Source organism: Chiloscyllium plagiosum, unplaced genomic scaffold (genome assembly GCF_037043375.1).
Source record: "Chiloscyllium plagiosum isolate Xiang-an unplaced genomic scaffold, Cpla_swu_hap1 HiC_scaffold_37, whole genome shotgun sequence".
Classification (NCBI taxonomy): Eukaryota; Metazoa; Chordata; class Chondrichthyes; order Orectolobiformes; family Hemiscylliidae; genus Chiloscyllium; species Chiloscyllium plagiosum.
The window spans coordinates 11,161,410-11,178,592 of NW_028270175.1; the positions used below are offsets into that span (position 1 = coordinate 11,161,410).

General features: G+C 41.0%; 1 protein-coding gene across 6 annotated transcripts in view; it reads left to right on the plus strand.

Moving 5' to 3' along the window:
- Positions 1 to 17,183, plus strand: part of agrn (agrin) — a 531,414-nt gene that overhangs the window by 443,850 nt on the left and 70,381 nt on the right. For 4 of the 6 annotated variants that reach the window (XM_087980308.1, XM_087980310.1, XM_087980312.1 and 1 more), the window contains 5 exons: positions 2,547 to 2,957; positions 8,116 to 8,244; positions 9,604 to 9,731; positions 10,935 to 11,049; positions 11,183 to 11,302. In XM_087980308.1, the coding sequence (XP_087836434.1) occupies positions 2,547 to 2,957; positions 8,116 to 8,244; positions 9,604 to 9,731; positions 10,935 to 11,049; positions 11,183 to 11,302 (903 nt within the window). The remainder of the gene's footprint in view (positions 1 to 2,546; positions 2,958 to 8,115; positions 8,245 to 9,603; positions 9,732 to 10,934; positions 11,050 to 11,182; positions 11,303 to 17,183) is intronic. The other 2 variants (XM_087980309.1, XM_087980311.1) reach the window with 1 other exon arrangement.

Genomic DNA, 17,183 nt, shown 5'->3' on the forward strand with positions numbered 1-17,183 from the left:
GTTCAGGGAGTCAAGTCAATTAACTAAAAACAGAAAGTGCTAGAGAAAGTCAACATGTCTGGTAGCATCTGTGGACCGAGAAACAGCTAATGTTTCAAGTCTGATATGACTTATCAAGTCAGCGAACAGCAGATGCATTGATGGTCTTGGATTTGATGCAGTGGTCAAACTGGGTCATAAAATTCATAAGTAAATTCAATAGTAGAGAGCTATTCCTGAAGGGAGTGTTCCTTAAGGGATCAATGCTACTGTGTTACAATTCTGTCACCAACAAACAATTCCTTTGAACTTGGCACCCAATTAGAAAAATAGCAAAGGTGAATTTACCCTTAAGAATAGGATTTCTCAGTGATATGATGCATGTTAACAAATTGTTTAGCACTTGATCATCACTCCCACTTACAGATCACACCCACCCCCATGTCTTTTATTTAAAAAAAACAGTTGGATTATCTTACAGTGGAGTTTGGGTCATGATGTAAATAGCTTCCAGTATTTTTGTTTTAAGTTTATTTTTATTATTTAATCCCCCACCATCTGTGTTTTATTGATATCAGTAGGTTCTTCCATTACTTTGCTCAAAGTAGCAATCCATTAGATGTGCTATTCAGATGGAAGTGGCATCGCAACTGAGCCCTGTCCTTGTGCATTAAAATCTTGAGGCAATTTGGGAGTGTCCCAACTTCTGCCTAGCCAAAACCAGAAACTCTGGCTGATATGGTGACTCAGGGACGGCACGGTGGCTCAGTGGTTAGCACTGTTGCCTCACAGCACCAGGGTCCCAGGTTCAATTCTGGCCTTGGGTGACTGTCTGTGTGGAGTTTGCACATTCTCCCTGAACCTGCTTGGGTTTCCTCCGGGTGCTCAATAGTCCAAAGATGTGCAGGTTAGGTGGACTGGCCATGCTAAATTACCTACGGTGTTCAGGTATGTGTAGATTAGGTAGATCAGCCATGTTAAATTACCCATAGTGTCTAGATATGTGCAGGCTAGGTGGATTAGCCATGGGAAATGCAGGGTTTCAGGGATAGGGTAGGTGGGTGGGTCTGGAGGAGATACTCTTCGGAGGGTCGGTATGGACTTGAAGGGCCAAATGGCCTTCTTCCATGCTGTTGGAATTCCACAACTCAACTGAGACCAAAGGCTTGAACCTGGGGTCTTGGTGGTTTAGTCGGGCTCAGTCCTGTAAAAGGCAGTGCATCTATTAACTAAGTTGGTTGAGAGTAGGGGAGAACTGTCAAGTTCTGGCTGCACACAATTCACAATCTTTACTCATCATTCATTAGTATAAGTGAGTCCATCTATCACTGAGTTATTGCATCCTATTCAGTTGCTCTTGCAGTATGTTTTAAAACTTTCACTGGTTAATACACAATTACTCTCTTGCCGACCCTGGTCAGATCTGCAGTTTTTTGCATCAGTTGTTCTGAGAGCCACAATTATTGAAGTACTCAGTAAATAGTGCATGAGACAGTGCTAAAGTAAATGCACTAGCTGTTTTCCCTTTAGTGTTTGTAAACGAAGATGTTGTCATTTCCTCTTTCTCCCTCTGAGAACTGCACTGGAAATAACTCATGTGTGCAGCTGTTAACAATGGAATTAAGAGTGGAAGCAAATTCTGAGACTAAATTGTGTCCAGATTTGGAAAACATGTTGGACCAAGACAATGGAAGTTCATGTGCTTTGTTGCAGTTGTCAGGAGTGTAAGATTCTCATTCTGTAACCTGGTGTGAATGTGCTCATTGTGTGACTTCCAAACTGACATTTTTCCTACTGCTCTGGGCTTTGTCAGCAACCATCTCTTGGAACACACCGACTGTTGTTCATGTGATGACATGGTTGGGGAATGACAGTCTTGGGTTACATGACCATAAAGACCAGCGATGCAGAAAAGAACAGTTACTGCTCTGGCTTACAGGAAGTGAAACAGCTGTTAAGTACTAAACATAATATATAGCTCCCTTAACTCTTTAGTTTTCCCCTGAAAAAACGATTTGTGTTGTATTTAAATGCCTAGATTTTTGTTTCATCTGCAACATGCTATATTTGCCAGGTTGGATGTCCGTTGTGGCACTTAGACTCCTGCAATGCCCCATCGTGCCCACAACCTGCATGCTGTGATAGTCACCAGCGTGTAAAAGCGATCATCTGTTGAGAACAACAGCAAGTGAAATAATGGTTGCTTTATGGACCTGCAAGTGCATCGGTTCACTGTTCTGGGGCCTTTTCAGGGGCTAATGACTTTAGACCATCTGTTCTGCTATAGTTAACCTTAACTATCTTGTCTCTCGTGAAAGCCGTGTTGAATATTCAGTTTTAAAGAGTTAAAGACTGAATGCAAAAAGACTTGTGTTTAGATTTACTAACATGCCTGCTAAAATTATAAAACGGAGCTGTTTGTGTGCATAGATTAAAATGTGTTCTTTTTATCAGAATAAAGGGGTTTCGAAATTGAGGGTCCAGTTCTTAAAGCCTGCCATTGCCTATATTTGTTTTGGTGCTATGCTTTCCTAAACATACCTTCATTTACTTCTGTAACTCTACAGAAATCATCTCACCTCTCCATACAGGAGCTCCATCGAGACCAACCATTCCTCCTACCACACACTCTCCTCAGACAACCAAATGGTCGAAAATGACCCCATCAACAAGCACATCTTCAACAAGGGAGGACACCATATTGACCGTGCGGGTTGAAAAGGACTCTGCAGTGTTTGAAGCAAAGCTCATTCCTAGATCCACAGCATGGCCTGCACATACCACAAGATCACATGTCAGATCCAAGTCAGCCACGATAACCAGACGTCCAGTTGTCACTGCCCACCTTACCACTGTCCGGCCTACAACATCCATCATTCCATCTGAACCCCCTGATCAGTCAGGCAGTGGGGATTTCAGTGGGGATACAGATCTTGAAGCAAGTGGTGATCTAGAAGCTAGTGGAATAGAGCCTTCGGGTAATGTGAATTGACTATGATTGGTAAAATGGTCAATGATGCATGAGAGCGTTTGGTTCTTATGGACTGCGGCATGGAGTGCGGAAGTAGAATGAAATGCCCTGCACTTACTGAAACAAATACATCAACATAATCTTTGAAGCCAATCTCTTCAGTCTTTCACCTCCCTTCCAAAAGAAAGGTTGAATTTGGTGACACAAGATGCCGAAAGGAAAGTTCAATAGTGCCTTAATTTTTTTTAATGATCCTTCATCACGTAGCCCTGTTTAAAGTCTGAATGCTTCACCACCTTTTCAGTTTGGCTGGATCTAAGCCAATAAGTAACTCACCAGAGGAATCTAAATTCAATATGATGGATCTAATTGGTAATCATAATTCCAGTCCAAGATTTGCAAATATTTGAACTTAAACGATTTTCATCAATTGTAACACTGCCGCTTTACATGTAAAGTCTTACAACTACTAATTGTAATTGTAAAGTACAATTATAAATCAACATTTACAAAGGCTGAGGTACAAACAGTACTCGATGAGTAAAGACTCTGATGAATCCAGTCCAACTGATGGCAACTTGTGATTCATTCTTTATTGCTACCCACCAATGTCAAGGGGTCTCCTAGGGGAGGTGAAAGAATAGAGTGAATAAAATTGAGGTCAATTTGGGGGTAAACATTCCATTCTGACCTCCTTAGTCAACCAAGACGAGTCCAGGGGATGTGTAAAAGAACTACTCAGTATCTGCCTGATATTTTCCTGATCCAACAAAATAGGTGGTAGAAAATGATTCTCGAAGTGGCAGTTTAGAAATTATACTTGTGTCCAAATTATACTCTTGTCTGACCTGAGGCCATATTTTACCCGGCGTAACCTGAATATTAGTCTCATGAATCATCCAATAGTGAGACCTCAAACAAAGCTTCTACAATCTATAGCATTGTTGCCGAGAGTGCTCTTAATGCCCCTAGAATTAACAAAGTAGGGTCATCAGCCACTTACTAAATTGAAGTCTTTCAAGAGGCAATTGCTTGGAAGAAATATTTCCTACTGAAAGTAATCAGTCCTTCCAGCAACCATATAGTCAGAGGTTTGAGACCCCCACCCCAACTGTGCTTGCCCTTGATTAGTGTAAACTGAAACTCAAAAGCAATGCAAATATTTACTTGAGTACTTTTTTTTCAAGTAACTTTTAAGTTGAATATGTATTAAAAGCCCTTAATGAGTATCATTTATCGGAAATGATATTTTTCAAAGCAAACTAATGCAACTAAATAATGCATGCCTTACTTTGGGTTTATCCTGTGAGTCTTGAATGCAGACAAAGTTATATCAAATTCTTTATTTGCATCAATGGGATTTATACAAACATAATTTAACAGTGTTCTGAATATTAAATAAGTGACTGTGATGACAATCCGATCAAATTGATGTGTGTGGTTACCAGTGACCTCATGAGCTTGTGGAACATTATTGTTGTCAAGGTAACCCATTTTCTGTGAAGTGTTATTTGCTAGATAAAAAAACACTCCTGTGTCTGTTAAACTTAATTCTTATAAAGTACCCAAGATTATGGTCTAAAATTATAAAATCGCACTAACCAAATGTTCAATCAGAGAATTCAACAGCACAGAAGGAACCAAATGAGCCTATATGCTGATCTATTCAAGATCACTTTTTCCATTGTTTTATGGCATTAACCCACATAACTTTTTAACCTATGAATCCCTTTTTTAAAGTAGTGGACCAAGTAATTTTACATAATTTGTGTCAAATATTCATAATCTAATTTAGATTTTACTATCCATGTCATGTGGAAGAATTAATTCCTATAATCAGGGCTTAGACAAGTAAACAAGATTTGGTTTATCATATAGAATCGTAGAGTCATAGAGATGTACAACATGGAAACAGACCCTTCGGTCCAACCCGTCCATGCCGACCAGATATCCCAACCCAATCTAGTCCCACCTACCAGCACCCGGCCCATATCCCTCCAAACCCTTCCTATTCATATACCATCCAAATGCCTCTTAAATGTTGCAATTGTACCAGCCTCCACCACATCCTCTGGCAGCTCATTCCATACATGTACCGCCCTCTGCGTGAAAAAGTTGCCCCTTAGGTCTCTTTTATATTTTTCCTCTCTCACCCTAAACCTATGCCCTCTAGTTCTGGACTCCCCAACCCCAGGGAAAAGACTTTGTCTATTTATCCTATCCATGCCCCTCATAATTTTGTAAACCTCTATAAAATCACCCTTCAGCCTCCGACGCTCCAGGGAAAACAGCCCCAGCCTGTTCAGCTTCTCCCTGTAGCTCAAATCCTCCAACCCTGGCAACATCCTTATAAATCTTTTCTGAACCCTTTCAAGTTTCACAACATCTTTCTGATAGGAAGGAGACCAGAATTGCACGCAATATTACAACAGTGGCCTAACCAATGTCCTGTACAGCCGCAACATGACCTCCCATCTCCTGTACTCAATACTCTGACCAACAAAGGAAAGCATACCAAACTCTTCCTTCACTATCCTGTCTAATTGCGACTCCACTTTAAAGGAGCTATGAACCTGCACTCCAAGGTCTCTTTGTTCAGCAACATTCCCTAGGACCTTACCATTAAGTGTATAAGTCCTGCTAAGATTTGCTTTCCCAAAATGCAGCACCTCGCATTTATCTGAATTAAACTCCATCTGCCACTTCTCGGACCATTGGCCCATCTGGTCAAAATCCTTTTGTAATCTGAGGTAACCCTCTTTGCTGTCCTCTACACCTCCAATTTTGGTGTCATCTGCAAACTTACTAACTGTACCTCTTATGCTCACATCCAAATCATTTATGTAAATGACAAAAAGTAGAGGGCCCAGCACCGATCCTTGTGGCACTCCACTGGTCACAGGCCTCCAGTCTGAAAAACAACACTCCACCAACACCCTCTGTCTTCTACCATTGAGCCTGTTCTGTATCCAAATGGCTAGTTCTCCCTGTATTCCATGAGATCTAATGTTGCTAATCAGTCTTCCATGGGGAACCTTGTCAAACGCCTTACTGAAGTCCATATACATCACATCTACTGCTCTGCCCTCATCAATCTTCTTTGTTACTTCATCAAAAAACTCACTCAAGTTTGTGAGACATGATTTCCCACGCACAAAGCCATGTTGACTTCCCAAATCAGTCCTTGCCTTTCCAAATACATGTACACCCTGTCCCTCAGGCTTCCCTCCAACAACTTGCCCACCACCAAGGTCAGGCTCACAGGTCTATAGTTCCCTGGCTTGTCCTTACCACCCTTCTTAAACAGTGGCACCACGTTTGCCAACCTCCAGTCTTTCAGCACCTCACCTGTGACTATCGATGATACAAATATCTCAGCAAGAGGCCCAGCAATCACTTCTCTAGCTTCCCACAGAGGTCTCGGGTACACCTGATCAGGTCCTGGGGATTTATCCACCTTTAACCGTTTCAAGACATCCAGCACTTCCTCCTCTGTAATCTGGACATTTTGCAAGGTATCACCATCTATAGTCTATATCTTCCATATCCTTTTCCACAGTAAATACTGATGCAAAATATTCATTTAGTATCTCCCCCATTTTCTGTGGCTCCACACAAAGGCCGTCTTGCTGATATTTGAGGGGCCCTGTTCTCTCCCTAGTTACCCTTTTGTCCTTAATATATTTGTAAAACCCCTTTGGATTCTCCTTAATTCTATTTGCCAAAGCTATCTCATGTCCCAGTTTTGCCCTCCTGATTTCCCTCTTAAGTATACTCCTACTTTCTTTCTACTCTTCTTAGGATTCACTTGATCTATCCTGTCTGTACCTGACATATGCTTCCTTCTTTTTCTTAACCAAACCCTCAATTTCTTTAGTCATCCAGCATTCCCTATAGTTACCAGCCTTCCCTTTCACCCTGACAGGAATATACTTTCTCTGGATTCTTGTTATCTCATTTCTGAAGGCTTCCCATTTTCCAGCCATCCCTTTACCTGTGAACATCTGCCTCCAATCAGCTTTTGAAAGTTCTTGCCTAATACCGTCAAAATTGGTCTCTCTCCAATTTAGAACTTCAACTTTTAGATCTGGTCTATCCTTTTCCATCACTATTTTAAATCTAAGAGAATTATGGTCACTGGCCCCAAAGTGCTCCCCCACTCACACCTCAGTCGCCTGCCCTGCCTTATTTCCCAAGAGTAGGTCAAGTTTTGCACTTCTCTGGTAGCTACATCCACATACTGAATCAGAAAATTGTCTTGTACACACTTAACAAATTCCTCTCCATCTAAACCATTAACACTATGGCAGTCCCAGTTGATGTTTGGAAAGTTAAAATCCCCTACCATAACCACCCTATTATTCTTACAGATAGCTGAGATCTCCTTATTAGTTTGTTTCTCAATTTCCCTCTGACTATTGGGGGGTCTATAATACAATCCCAATAAGGTGATCATCCCTTTCTTATTTCTCAGTTCCATCCAAATCACTTCCCTGGAAGTATTTCCAGGAATATCCTCCCTTAGCACAGCTGTAATGCTATCCCTTATCAAAAATGCCACTACCCCTCCTCATCTGCCTCCCTTTCTATCCTTTCTGGTAGCATTTGTATCCTGGAACATTCAGCTGCCAGTCCTGCCCATCCCTGAGCCATGTTTCCGTAATTGCTCTGATATCCCAGTTGTTGTAGCATTAATATGTGGGCAAAGGAAGGGGATCAGTCAATCCTGTTGCCTGGTTTGCAATGCTGAGCAACACCAAGAGGGTGGGTTCAATTCCCATGATGGCTGAGGTTAACAGAAAGACCTTCCTTTTCAACCTAATTCCTCAGCTGAGATGTGGTGACCCACTGGTTAAACCACTGTCAGTCATCTCTCTCCAATGAGAGAACAGTGTATGGTCCACTAACATGATGGTGACTTTAACTTTTAACCTGTGGACAGCACATATATGCAATATATATCAATGTTATAATAATTGGCTTCAGGATGCAATGTTAGTGTATGTTCATGGGACAACCTGATCCAATGTTCTTTATTGAGCTTATTAGCTTAACTAATGGATTTAACAAGATGCTTTCAACAGCATCTAATTTTTGGATTTCAGTATTCAACTGACTTAAGTTATATTTTGGTTGTCTTTGTTGTCATATTGTGTTGTTTGTAGGTTCTAATGAGACTGTAGCTGATCCCACACCTATCCCAATTGAAAGATCTTCATGTGATAACACAGAGTTCGGCTGCTGCCCTGATGGAAAAACACCGTCTGTGGATGGTGAGGGAACCAATTGCCCTCGTAAGTACCTTGAAGAATGTACATATTTGCCTGTACACATGTACACATCTACAGGTGCAGCTCATGCTTACAGCTTTCAGAGAATGCTGTTTTTTAAGTGAGCTGCATTGTTCTAGGGGGTTTGTTGAAATGTGATAGTACCTTGCCAATACCTGTGCCCATTGATCAAATGCAGACTGAGTTCATGTCTATAATGAAGTTTTAATCTTCATAGAATCATATAGTATGGAAGAGGGCCTTTGGCCCATCAAGTTTACACTGACAAAACTATTTTAAATCTACACTAGTCCTACTTTTCAACACATGGCCCTTAGCCTTGAACTTTATAACATTTCAAATGCTTATTGCCTTAAAAATGGCTCTCAGACACAAATTCCAAAAATCAAAAGTAGCTGTGGCAATATGGAAACAAAAATACCTGATGGATCCACTGGGTATAACTTGCTCTCTTTTTATTGCATTGGTTAATGAAACTGAATTTTTTTTCTGCACTATCTTAACTGTCTGTGAACCCATTTAGCATTAAAGCAGCAGAGCCAGCAATTTAATGAAAACACTTATCACAATAATGACATGAAAGCAGTAAACAAATCCACAATTTTTAATTCAGTTTGGTAGAATATTTGAAAATTTCTGATTGAGAACTGACAATTTATTTTCCTCTCCAATTATATACATGCTCTTGGCCTACCCAGGCAGGCCAAAATGCATTAAAATTCTCTGAAAATAGATTTTGTCATGAAATCAGTGAGAGCATTGTGCTGGTAAATAGATTTTGTTATTCTGAAAATTATAGATTTTGTATTCATTGCAGTAAAATGTGTTGGAAATTCTTTCTCTCCATAAAATCTCCAATCAAGGAACTTAAATAAATGCTGACATTCGTATAATAGAAGGGATTGAATCAATCAGTGATGTATTCATTCCTACATGGAAGTGCAGAATCTGAATGTCACTGATACAAAATATGTTTTAATTTCTATGGAAAAAGTGACTGCTCTAGAAATTTAATTTCTTTACTAATATCCTGCCAGTTTAAACCTGCCTCTTCTCTAACAACTCTTTCTCTTTGTCTACTTAACCTTTCGCCAACCTCAATAGTTCGGAGCTGAGGAGCAAATCTTGTGGTAACATCTGGTATTTATGGCATTGTGTTATGAACCAAATTTACATGTGCACCTATTCCAAGCTTCCTCTGAACTACTAATTCAAAGAATATAACCATCTTACTAACCCTAAGACTGGCACTACCAACCCACCATTCACTTTTCTGTCAGCCAGTAATGCAGTCTTGTTTAATGATGCTGGCTGGAGCATTGATTAATTTCAGCTTTCCCACTATGATTTTGCTTTCAATAGCTACTAAGATATTCCAAGGAGTTCTCGTTTTGGAAGAGGTCGAGGGTCAAGAACTTTTTTACACACCAGAGATGGACGATCCCAAGTCGGAACTGTTTGGTGAAACAGCTCGAAGTATTGAAAGTGCTGTGAGTGCCAGTTGGCAGCTGATGAATGATGTTCTTATCCTCTTAATTTTCACCAAATAAGTAGACCAAGGAAGTGTAAGGCTTAATAACTTTTTAAAAAACTGCCCATTCCCAGGAAAGACAAGCTTGCAGAGTTTTGAAGTGAACTAGTTTCAGAAACAAGACCAAAAACTCATAATTTATCTCAACTTCCCAGGCTGATCTGTTAGCCATGCAATGGAATATATTGGCCCACCGTCAGGTGTCTATTCTCTTATTAATTGAGAATTGATCAATGGAGTTTACGCTGCAGAATACTGAGGCTAATCTCGTCTTTCAACACAAAATGTTGGAAATGCTTCAACCTCGCTGCGTACTATTCATCCCCATTCAGTTCATTACTGCTGCTGCCATTAGTGCAGAGTAGAGTAAATTGTAAAATTGCCAATTTGTAGAGAAGAAACATGTGCAGCTTTAAAAACACAGAGTGCTGGAGAAACTCAGTAGGTCTTTCAGCAAGAGAAACAGTTACATTTCAAGTCCTATATGATGCTATTTCAAAACTCTTTCAAAGAAGAGTCAGGTCAAACTCAAAACCCTCAGTGAATCCATTAAAGGAGCAGAGGCAGCTATTTAATCAAAATACTTAGCACAATAATGATATAAATGCAGCAAAAAGCCCAACTTTTTAAATTTGGTTTATTAGAATATTTCAACATTTTTGATTGATAATTTACATTAATCCTAACAGATAACTTCATAAAATTTATGATTAGACATACTGGATTTCTCCAGCATGTTCTGTTTCTGTTTCAGATTTCCAGCATCCTCAGTGTTGAGCTTCTGTTTCACGTAACAGTATGTACTTTTCAGTTTAGAAGATAACAAACGTTGTGACAGAAATGGAGTTTCATCCATTTCTCTGTCCTCATTCCCATATGGCATCCTCTACTGAGGGTAATTGCAAATATTTTTCTTTATTTTACCTTTGAGAACAGTCTGAGATATTTGCAAGTTAATTAGTTGTCTGATTTTCCCTTTCATCCCATATTGATTGCACTCTTCAGTGAGTTGATGTGAGGGTCACTGTTTTACTGAGTACTGGTCATTGACTTCACAGAGCACTCGTTGAGAATTGAGTAATTGCATTCTTTTCAGCCAAATTTGGATTGTTTCTAACATCCGATTATTTATCCATGTGTCCCACAACTCAACTTCATCCAGCTGGAAGAACTTTTGCGGAACTCAAATGTCAAGAAAGATTATAAGAGTGTCCGAGTCCGTGGTCTGGGAGCAAGCAAATCCGTGCGCGCCATTGTTGATGTCCATTTTGATCCACGTAAGCATTTGATGGAACAACTCATAGGCTCAATCACATGAAAACAGCAAAACAAAACATTTGTGCTCACTCCGTTTTTTATTTAGTTGCATTATGCCTACTTATGGATTTTTATTTTCCGTATTCTTCACAGGAACAGCTTACACTTCCCGTGATGTACAAAGGGCTTTGCTTCAGCAAGTAAGGCTTTCTAAGAAGAAATCTATCATTGTGAAGAAACCAGAACAGGAGAACATCAAAATCGTGGAATTTGGTAAAGCGACTTTTCCTGTCTTTTCCTTTTTTGCTTGCTTCAGTTTCTTCACTCACCTCTTCCCTGCTAAAGATGAGGATTCGATCTCTGAGCTAGGGTTCCACAGGTGGTAGTGGTGTCTCAGGCCTGGCATCATACAGTGAGCATCAATGGTCTGTTTAGCTTGGGGAATCAATCTGAACTTACCTCACAACCCCCACACCAGGGCAAAGTAGCCTTGGCCAATCATTCCAAGAATACCATTACAGTGAAGCCTATTGGGAACACAAGTGAAACTGTGAAACACAGTGAAAGTGAAACATACAACTTTAGCTCATATGTTCTGTTGCCACACTACAAACTCTGTTGTTGCTTTTGTAGACTGTAAAATTCAAGGTAATGATTAATAGCTTTTTTGTATTGAATCTAGTAATATCATTTGAGTTTTATTCATGTCCTTCTGCATTAGCCTACCATATAAAAGAAATTATTATCTATTTTTCAATGTTAGTGTCTGCTAATGAACAACTTCCGCCAAGTGTGTAGTACTGTGGATAGCTGGAATATTAATACCTGTAACCATTGGGGAAGAATAGCAGATCTCACAACATGTTCTGGGGAACATGACCTCATCATAATCAAACTGTGCTCTGCAGATGTTATTTCCTTTTTTTTTCTGAAAGAGGAAAGGAACACCTCCGCAGAGCTTTGGCCAAAACTAGAACAGCTGTTTTCTCGTTTTATTTGGTGCAATTCTCTAGAAGGTTCCACGCAGCAGATCATATACTGTCATGATGCTGCCCAAGCCAGACTGAATAAGAAGACAGAGTATACTGCTACCCTCTGGTGGTGGCAAAGTTCTGGACCCACGTTCTCGGTTTGTACTGCTTGTCGGACAGTCCCCTTGACTGACCTTTGGACTCTTTGACCTTTGGTTTGGCTTTAAGATTTCAGAGGTCCACTTCGAAGGAAAAGATATTAATGATTTTGTGCCAGGCTTGTTGTTACTGTCCTAATTCATGTACTAAGCCCAGTTGTGAACATAAACAACCCCATTTTCCTGATGGTGATCATTTCAGCGAGAAATGGATAGAATGATCTCACTTTCTCCAAATGGAGTGTTTTTTAAAAATACTTTCCTCTGAATTTGTGTATTTAAATTTATTCAGATTGGAATTGCAATTGTATCCATTGAGTATAATTGCTCAGTTGGGAAGTTGATGATCTAGAGACCCAGGTAATAATTTAGGGACCCGGGTTTGAATCCTGCCACAGCAGATGCTGGAATTTGAATTCAATAAAAATCAGTTAAGAGTCTCGTGATGACCATGAAACCATTGCCGATTGTCAGAAAAACCCATCTGGGTTTAGGAAACCCTTTAGGAAAGGAAACTGCCATCCTTACCCGGTCTGACCTACATGTGACTCCAGACCCACAGCAATGTGGTTGACTTAATTGCCCTCTGGACAATTAGGGGTGGGCAGTAAATGTTGGCCGAGCCAGTGATGCCCTCATTCTGTGAACTAATGAATTAAAAAAGATACACTTTGGGTCAACTCATAATTAGCACATGTACCCTGACAACAATAATTTAAATAGTATAATACAAACAATGTACAAACCCTAGAAACTTGGTAGTTCAGGGAACAAATGTGGAGCTCTTTTCATCTGTTAGGGAATCAAGAACAGGGAATATTGCATTCTAGTTAATGACTAGCATTTTAAAAGCAATGTTTTCCCAAATTAAATGTGTCCAAACACTTTGTCTGGGTTTGTGTTCTACATCTTAGGAACGATGGAAAAATCGCTCATCCCAAAGTTAAATGTGTTTCTGAGGGGTGGTTTTCAGATGTCACCATTTTGCTGGTGGGACTATCCCATTAGGAAAACACAGGCTTAGAGTTTTACTCATGAGGTGGGAATTGTGGTTGGGGTTTTCCAACACAATCCTGCCCCCTATTCCTGCATGTGCCCCCAAACTAATTTAGAGTCATAGAGATGTACAGCATGGAAACAGACCCGTCCATGCTGACCAGATATCCCAACCCAAGCTAGTCCCGCCTGCCAGAACCTGGCCCATATCCCTCCAAACCCTTCCTGTTCATATACCCATCCAAATGCCTGTTAAATGTTGCAATTGTACCAGCCTCAACCATTTTCTCTGGCAGCTCATTCCATACACGTACCACCCTCTGCATGTAAAAGTTGCCCCTTAGGTCCCTTTTATATCTTTCCCCTCTCACCCTAAACCTATGCCCTCTAGTTCTGGACTCCCCCACCCCAGGGAAAAGACTTTGTCTATTTATCCTATCCATGCCCCTCATGATTTTGTAAACCTCCATGAGGTCACCCCTCAGCCTCCAATGCTGCAGGTAAAACAGCCCCAGCCTGTTCAGCCTCTCCATATAGCTCAAATCCTCCAACCCTGGCAACATCCTTGTAAATCTTTTCTGAACCCTTTCAAGTATCACAACATCTTTCCGATAGGAAGGAGACCAGAATTACGCACAATATTCCAACAGTGGCCTAACCGATGTCCTGTAGTGCCACAACATGACCTCCCAACTCCTATACTCAATACTCTGACCAATAAAAGAAAGCATACCAAACGCCTTCTTCACCATCCTATCTACCTGCGACTCCACTTTCAAGGAGCTATGAACCTGCACTCCAAGGTCTCTTTGTTCAGCAACACTCCCTAGGACTTTACCATTAAGTGTATAAGTCCTGCTAAGATTTGCTTTCCCAAAATGCAGCACCTCGCATTTATCTGAATTAAACTCCATCTGCCACTTCTCGGACCATTGGCCCATCTGATCAAGGTCCTGTTGTAATCTGAGGTAACCTTCTTTGCGGTCCACTACACCTCCAATTTTGGTGTCATCTGCAAACTTAAAAACTGTACCTCTTATGCTCGCATCCAAATCATTTATGTAAATGACAAAAAGTAGAGGACCCAGCACCGATCCTTGTGGCACTCCACTGGTCACAGGCCTCCAGTCTGAAAGACAACCCATCACGACCACCCTCTGTCTTCTACCTTTGAGCCAGTTCTGTATCCAAATGGCTGGTTCTCCCTGCATTCTGTGAGATCTAACCTTGCTAATCAGTCTCCCAGGGGGAACCTTGTCGAACACCTTACTGAAGTCCATATAGATCACATCTACTGCTCTGCCCTCATCACTCGATCTATCCTGTCTATACCTTACATATGCTTCTTTTTTTTTCTTAACCAAACCCTCTTTGTTACTTCTTCAAAAAACTCAATCAAGTTTGTGAGACATGATTTCCCACGCACAAAGACATGTTGACTATCCCTAATCAGTCCTTGCCTTTCCAAATACATGTACATCCTGTCCCTCAGGATTCCCTCCAACAACTTGCTCAACGCCAACGTAAGGCTCACTGGCCTATAGTTCCCTGGTTTGTCCTTACCACCATTCTTAAACAGTGGCACCACGTTAGCCAACCTCCAGTCTTCCGACACCTCACCTGCGACTATCGATGATACAAATATCTCAGCAAGAGGCCCAGCAATCACTTCTCTAGCTTCCCACAGAGTTCTAGGGTACACCTAATCAGATCTTGGGGATTTATCCACCTTTATGCGTTTCAAGACATTCAGCACTTTCTCCTCTGAAATATGGACATTTTGCAAGGTATCACCATCTATTTCCCTACATTCTGTATGTTCCACATCCTTTTCTACAGTAAATACTGATGCAAAATACTCATTTAGTATCTCCCCCATTTTCTGCGGCTCGACACAAAAGCCACTTTGCTGATCTTTGAGGGGCCCTGTTCTCTCCCTAGTTATCCTTTTGTCCTTAATGTATTTGTAAAAACCCTTTGGATTCACCTTAACTCTATTTGCCAAAGCTATCTCATGTTCCTTTTTTCCCTCCTGATTTTCCTCTTAAATATACTCCTACTGCCTTTATACTCTTCTAAGGATTCATTCGATCTATCCTGTCTATACCTTACTTATGCTTCCTTTTTTTCTTAAGCAAACCCTCAATTTCTTTAGTCATCCAGCATTCCCTATACTACCAGCCTTTCCTTTCACCCTGACAGGAATATACTTTCTCTGGATTCTCGTTATCTCATTTCTGAAGGCTTCCCATTTTCCAGCCGTCCCTTCACCTGCGAACGTCTGCCCCCAATCAGCTTTTGAAAGTTCTTGCCTAATACCGTCAAAATTGGTCTTTCTCCAATTTAGAACTTCAACTTTTAGATCTGGTCTATCCTTTTCCATCACTATTTTAAATCTAAGAGAATTATGGTCACTGGCCCCAAAGTGCTCCCTCACTGATACCTCAGTCACCTACCCTGCCTTATTTCCTAAGAGTAGGTCAAGTTTTGCACTTCTCTGGTAGGTACATCCACAAACTGAATCAGAAAATTTTCTTGTATGCACTTAATAAATTCCTCTCCATCTAAATCCTTAACACGACGGCAGTCCCAGTCTATATTTGGAAAGTTAAAATCCCCTACCATAACCACCCTGTTATTCTTACAGATTGCTGAGATCTCCTTACAAGTTTGTTTCTCAATTTCCCTCTGACTATTAGGGGGTCTATAATACAATCCCAAAAAGGTGATCATCCCTTTCTTATCTCTCAGTTCCACCCAAATAACTTCCTTGGATGTATTTCTGGGAATATCCTCCCTTAGCACAGCTGTAATGCTATACCTTATCAAAAATGCCACTCCCCCTCCTCTCCTCCTTTTCTATCCTTCCGGTAGCATTTGTATCCTGGAACATTAAGCTGCCAATCCTGCTCATCCCTGAGCCATGTTTCTGTAACTGCTATGATACCCAGTTTCATGTTCCTAACTGTGCCCTGAATTCATCTGCCTTCCCTGTTAGACCCCTTGTATTGAAATAGATGCAGTTTAATTTATTAGTCCTCCCTTGTCCCTGCCTGCCCTGACTGTTTCTGTTCTCAACTATACCAGTCTCAGATTGATCTCCTTCCTCACTATCTCCCTGAGTCCCACCTCCCCCCCACTCTTACTTTTTAAAATCCTCCCAAGCAGCTCTAGCCAATCTCCCTGCCGGTATATTAGTCCCCTTCCAATTTAGGTGCAAACCATCCTCCCTGTCCAGGTCACTTCTACACCAAAAGAGATTTCAATGATCCAAAAATGTGTATCCTTCTCCCATTCACCAGCTCCTCAGACATGAATTCATCTGCTCTATCCTCCTGTTCCTTCCCTCGCTAGATCGCAGCACCGGGAGTAATCTAGATATTACTACTCTCAAGGACCTCCTTTCTAAATATCTGCCTAACTCTCTGTAATCTCCCTTCATATTCTCAACCTTTTTCCTTCATTTGTCATTGTGGACAATGACAATGACATCTTGCTGGCCCCTCTCCCCCGTGAGAACATTCTGCATTCTCTCTGAGACATCCTTGATCCTGACACCAGGGAAGCAACACACCATTCTGATTTTCCACTGCTGGCCACAGAAACGTCTGTCTGTACCTCGGACTAGAGAGTCTCCTAACACAATTTATCTCTTGGAACCCGACGTATCCCTCATTGCATTAGAGCCAGTCTCAATATCAGAAACTTGGCTGTTGGTGCAAAGTTCCCATAAGAATCCACCACCTCCTACATTTTCCAAAACAGCATACTTGTTTGAAATGGGTATAGCCACAGAAGACTCCTGCACTAGCTGCCTATCTCTCTTACCTTTCCTGGAGTTAACCCATCTATGTGACTGTATCTGAGACTTTCTGCCATCCATCACATACTGTTGCAGTTGCAAATTCCTCATCGCTTCAAACTGTCTCTCCAACCGATCCATTCGATCTACTAAGATTTGCAACCAACAGCATTTATTGCAGATATAATCCATAGTAACCCTTAAATTCTCTTTAAACTCCCACATCT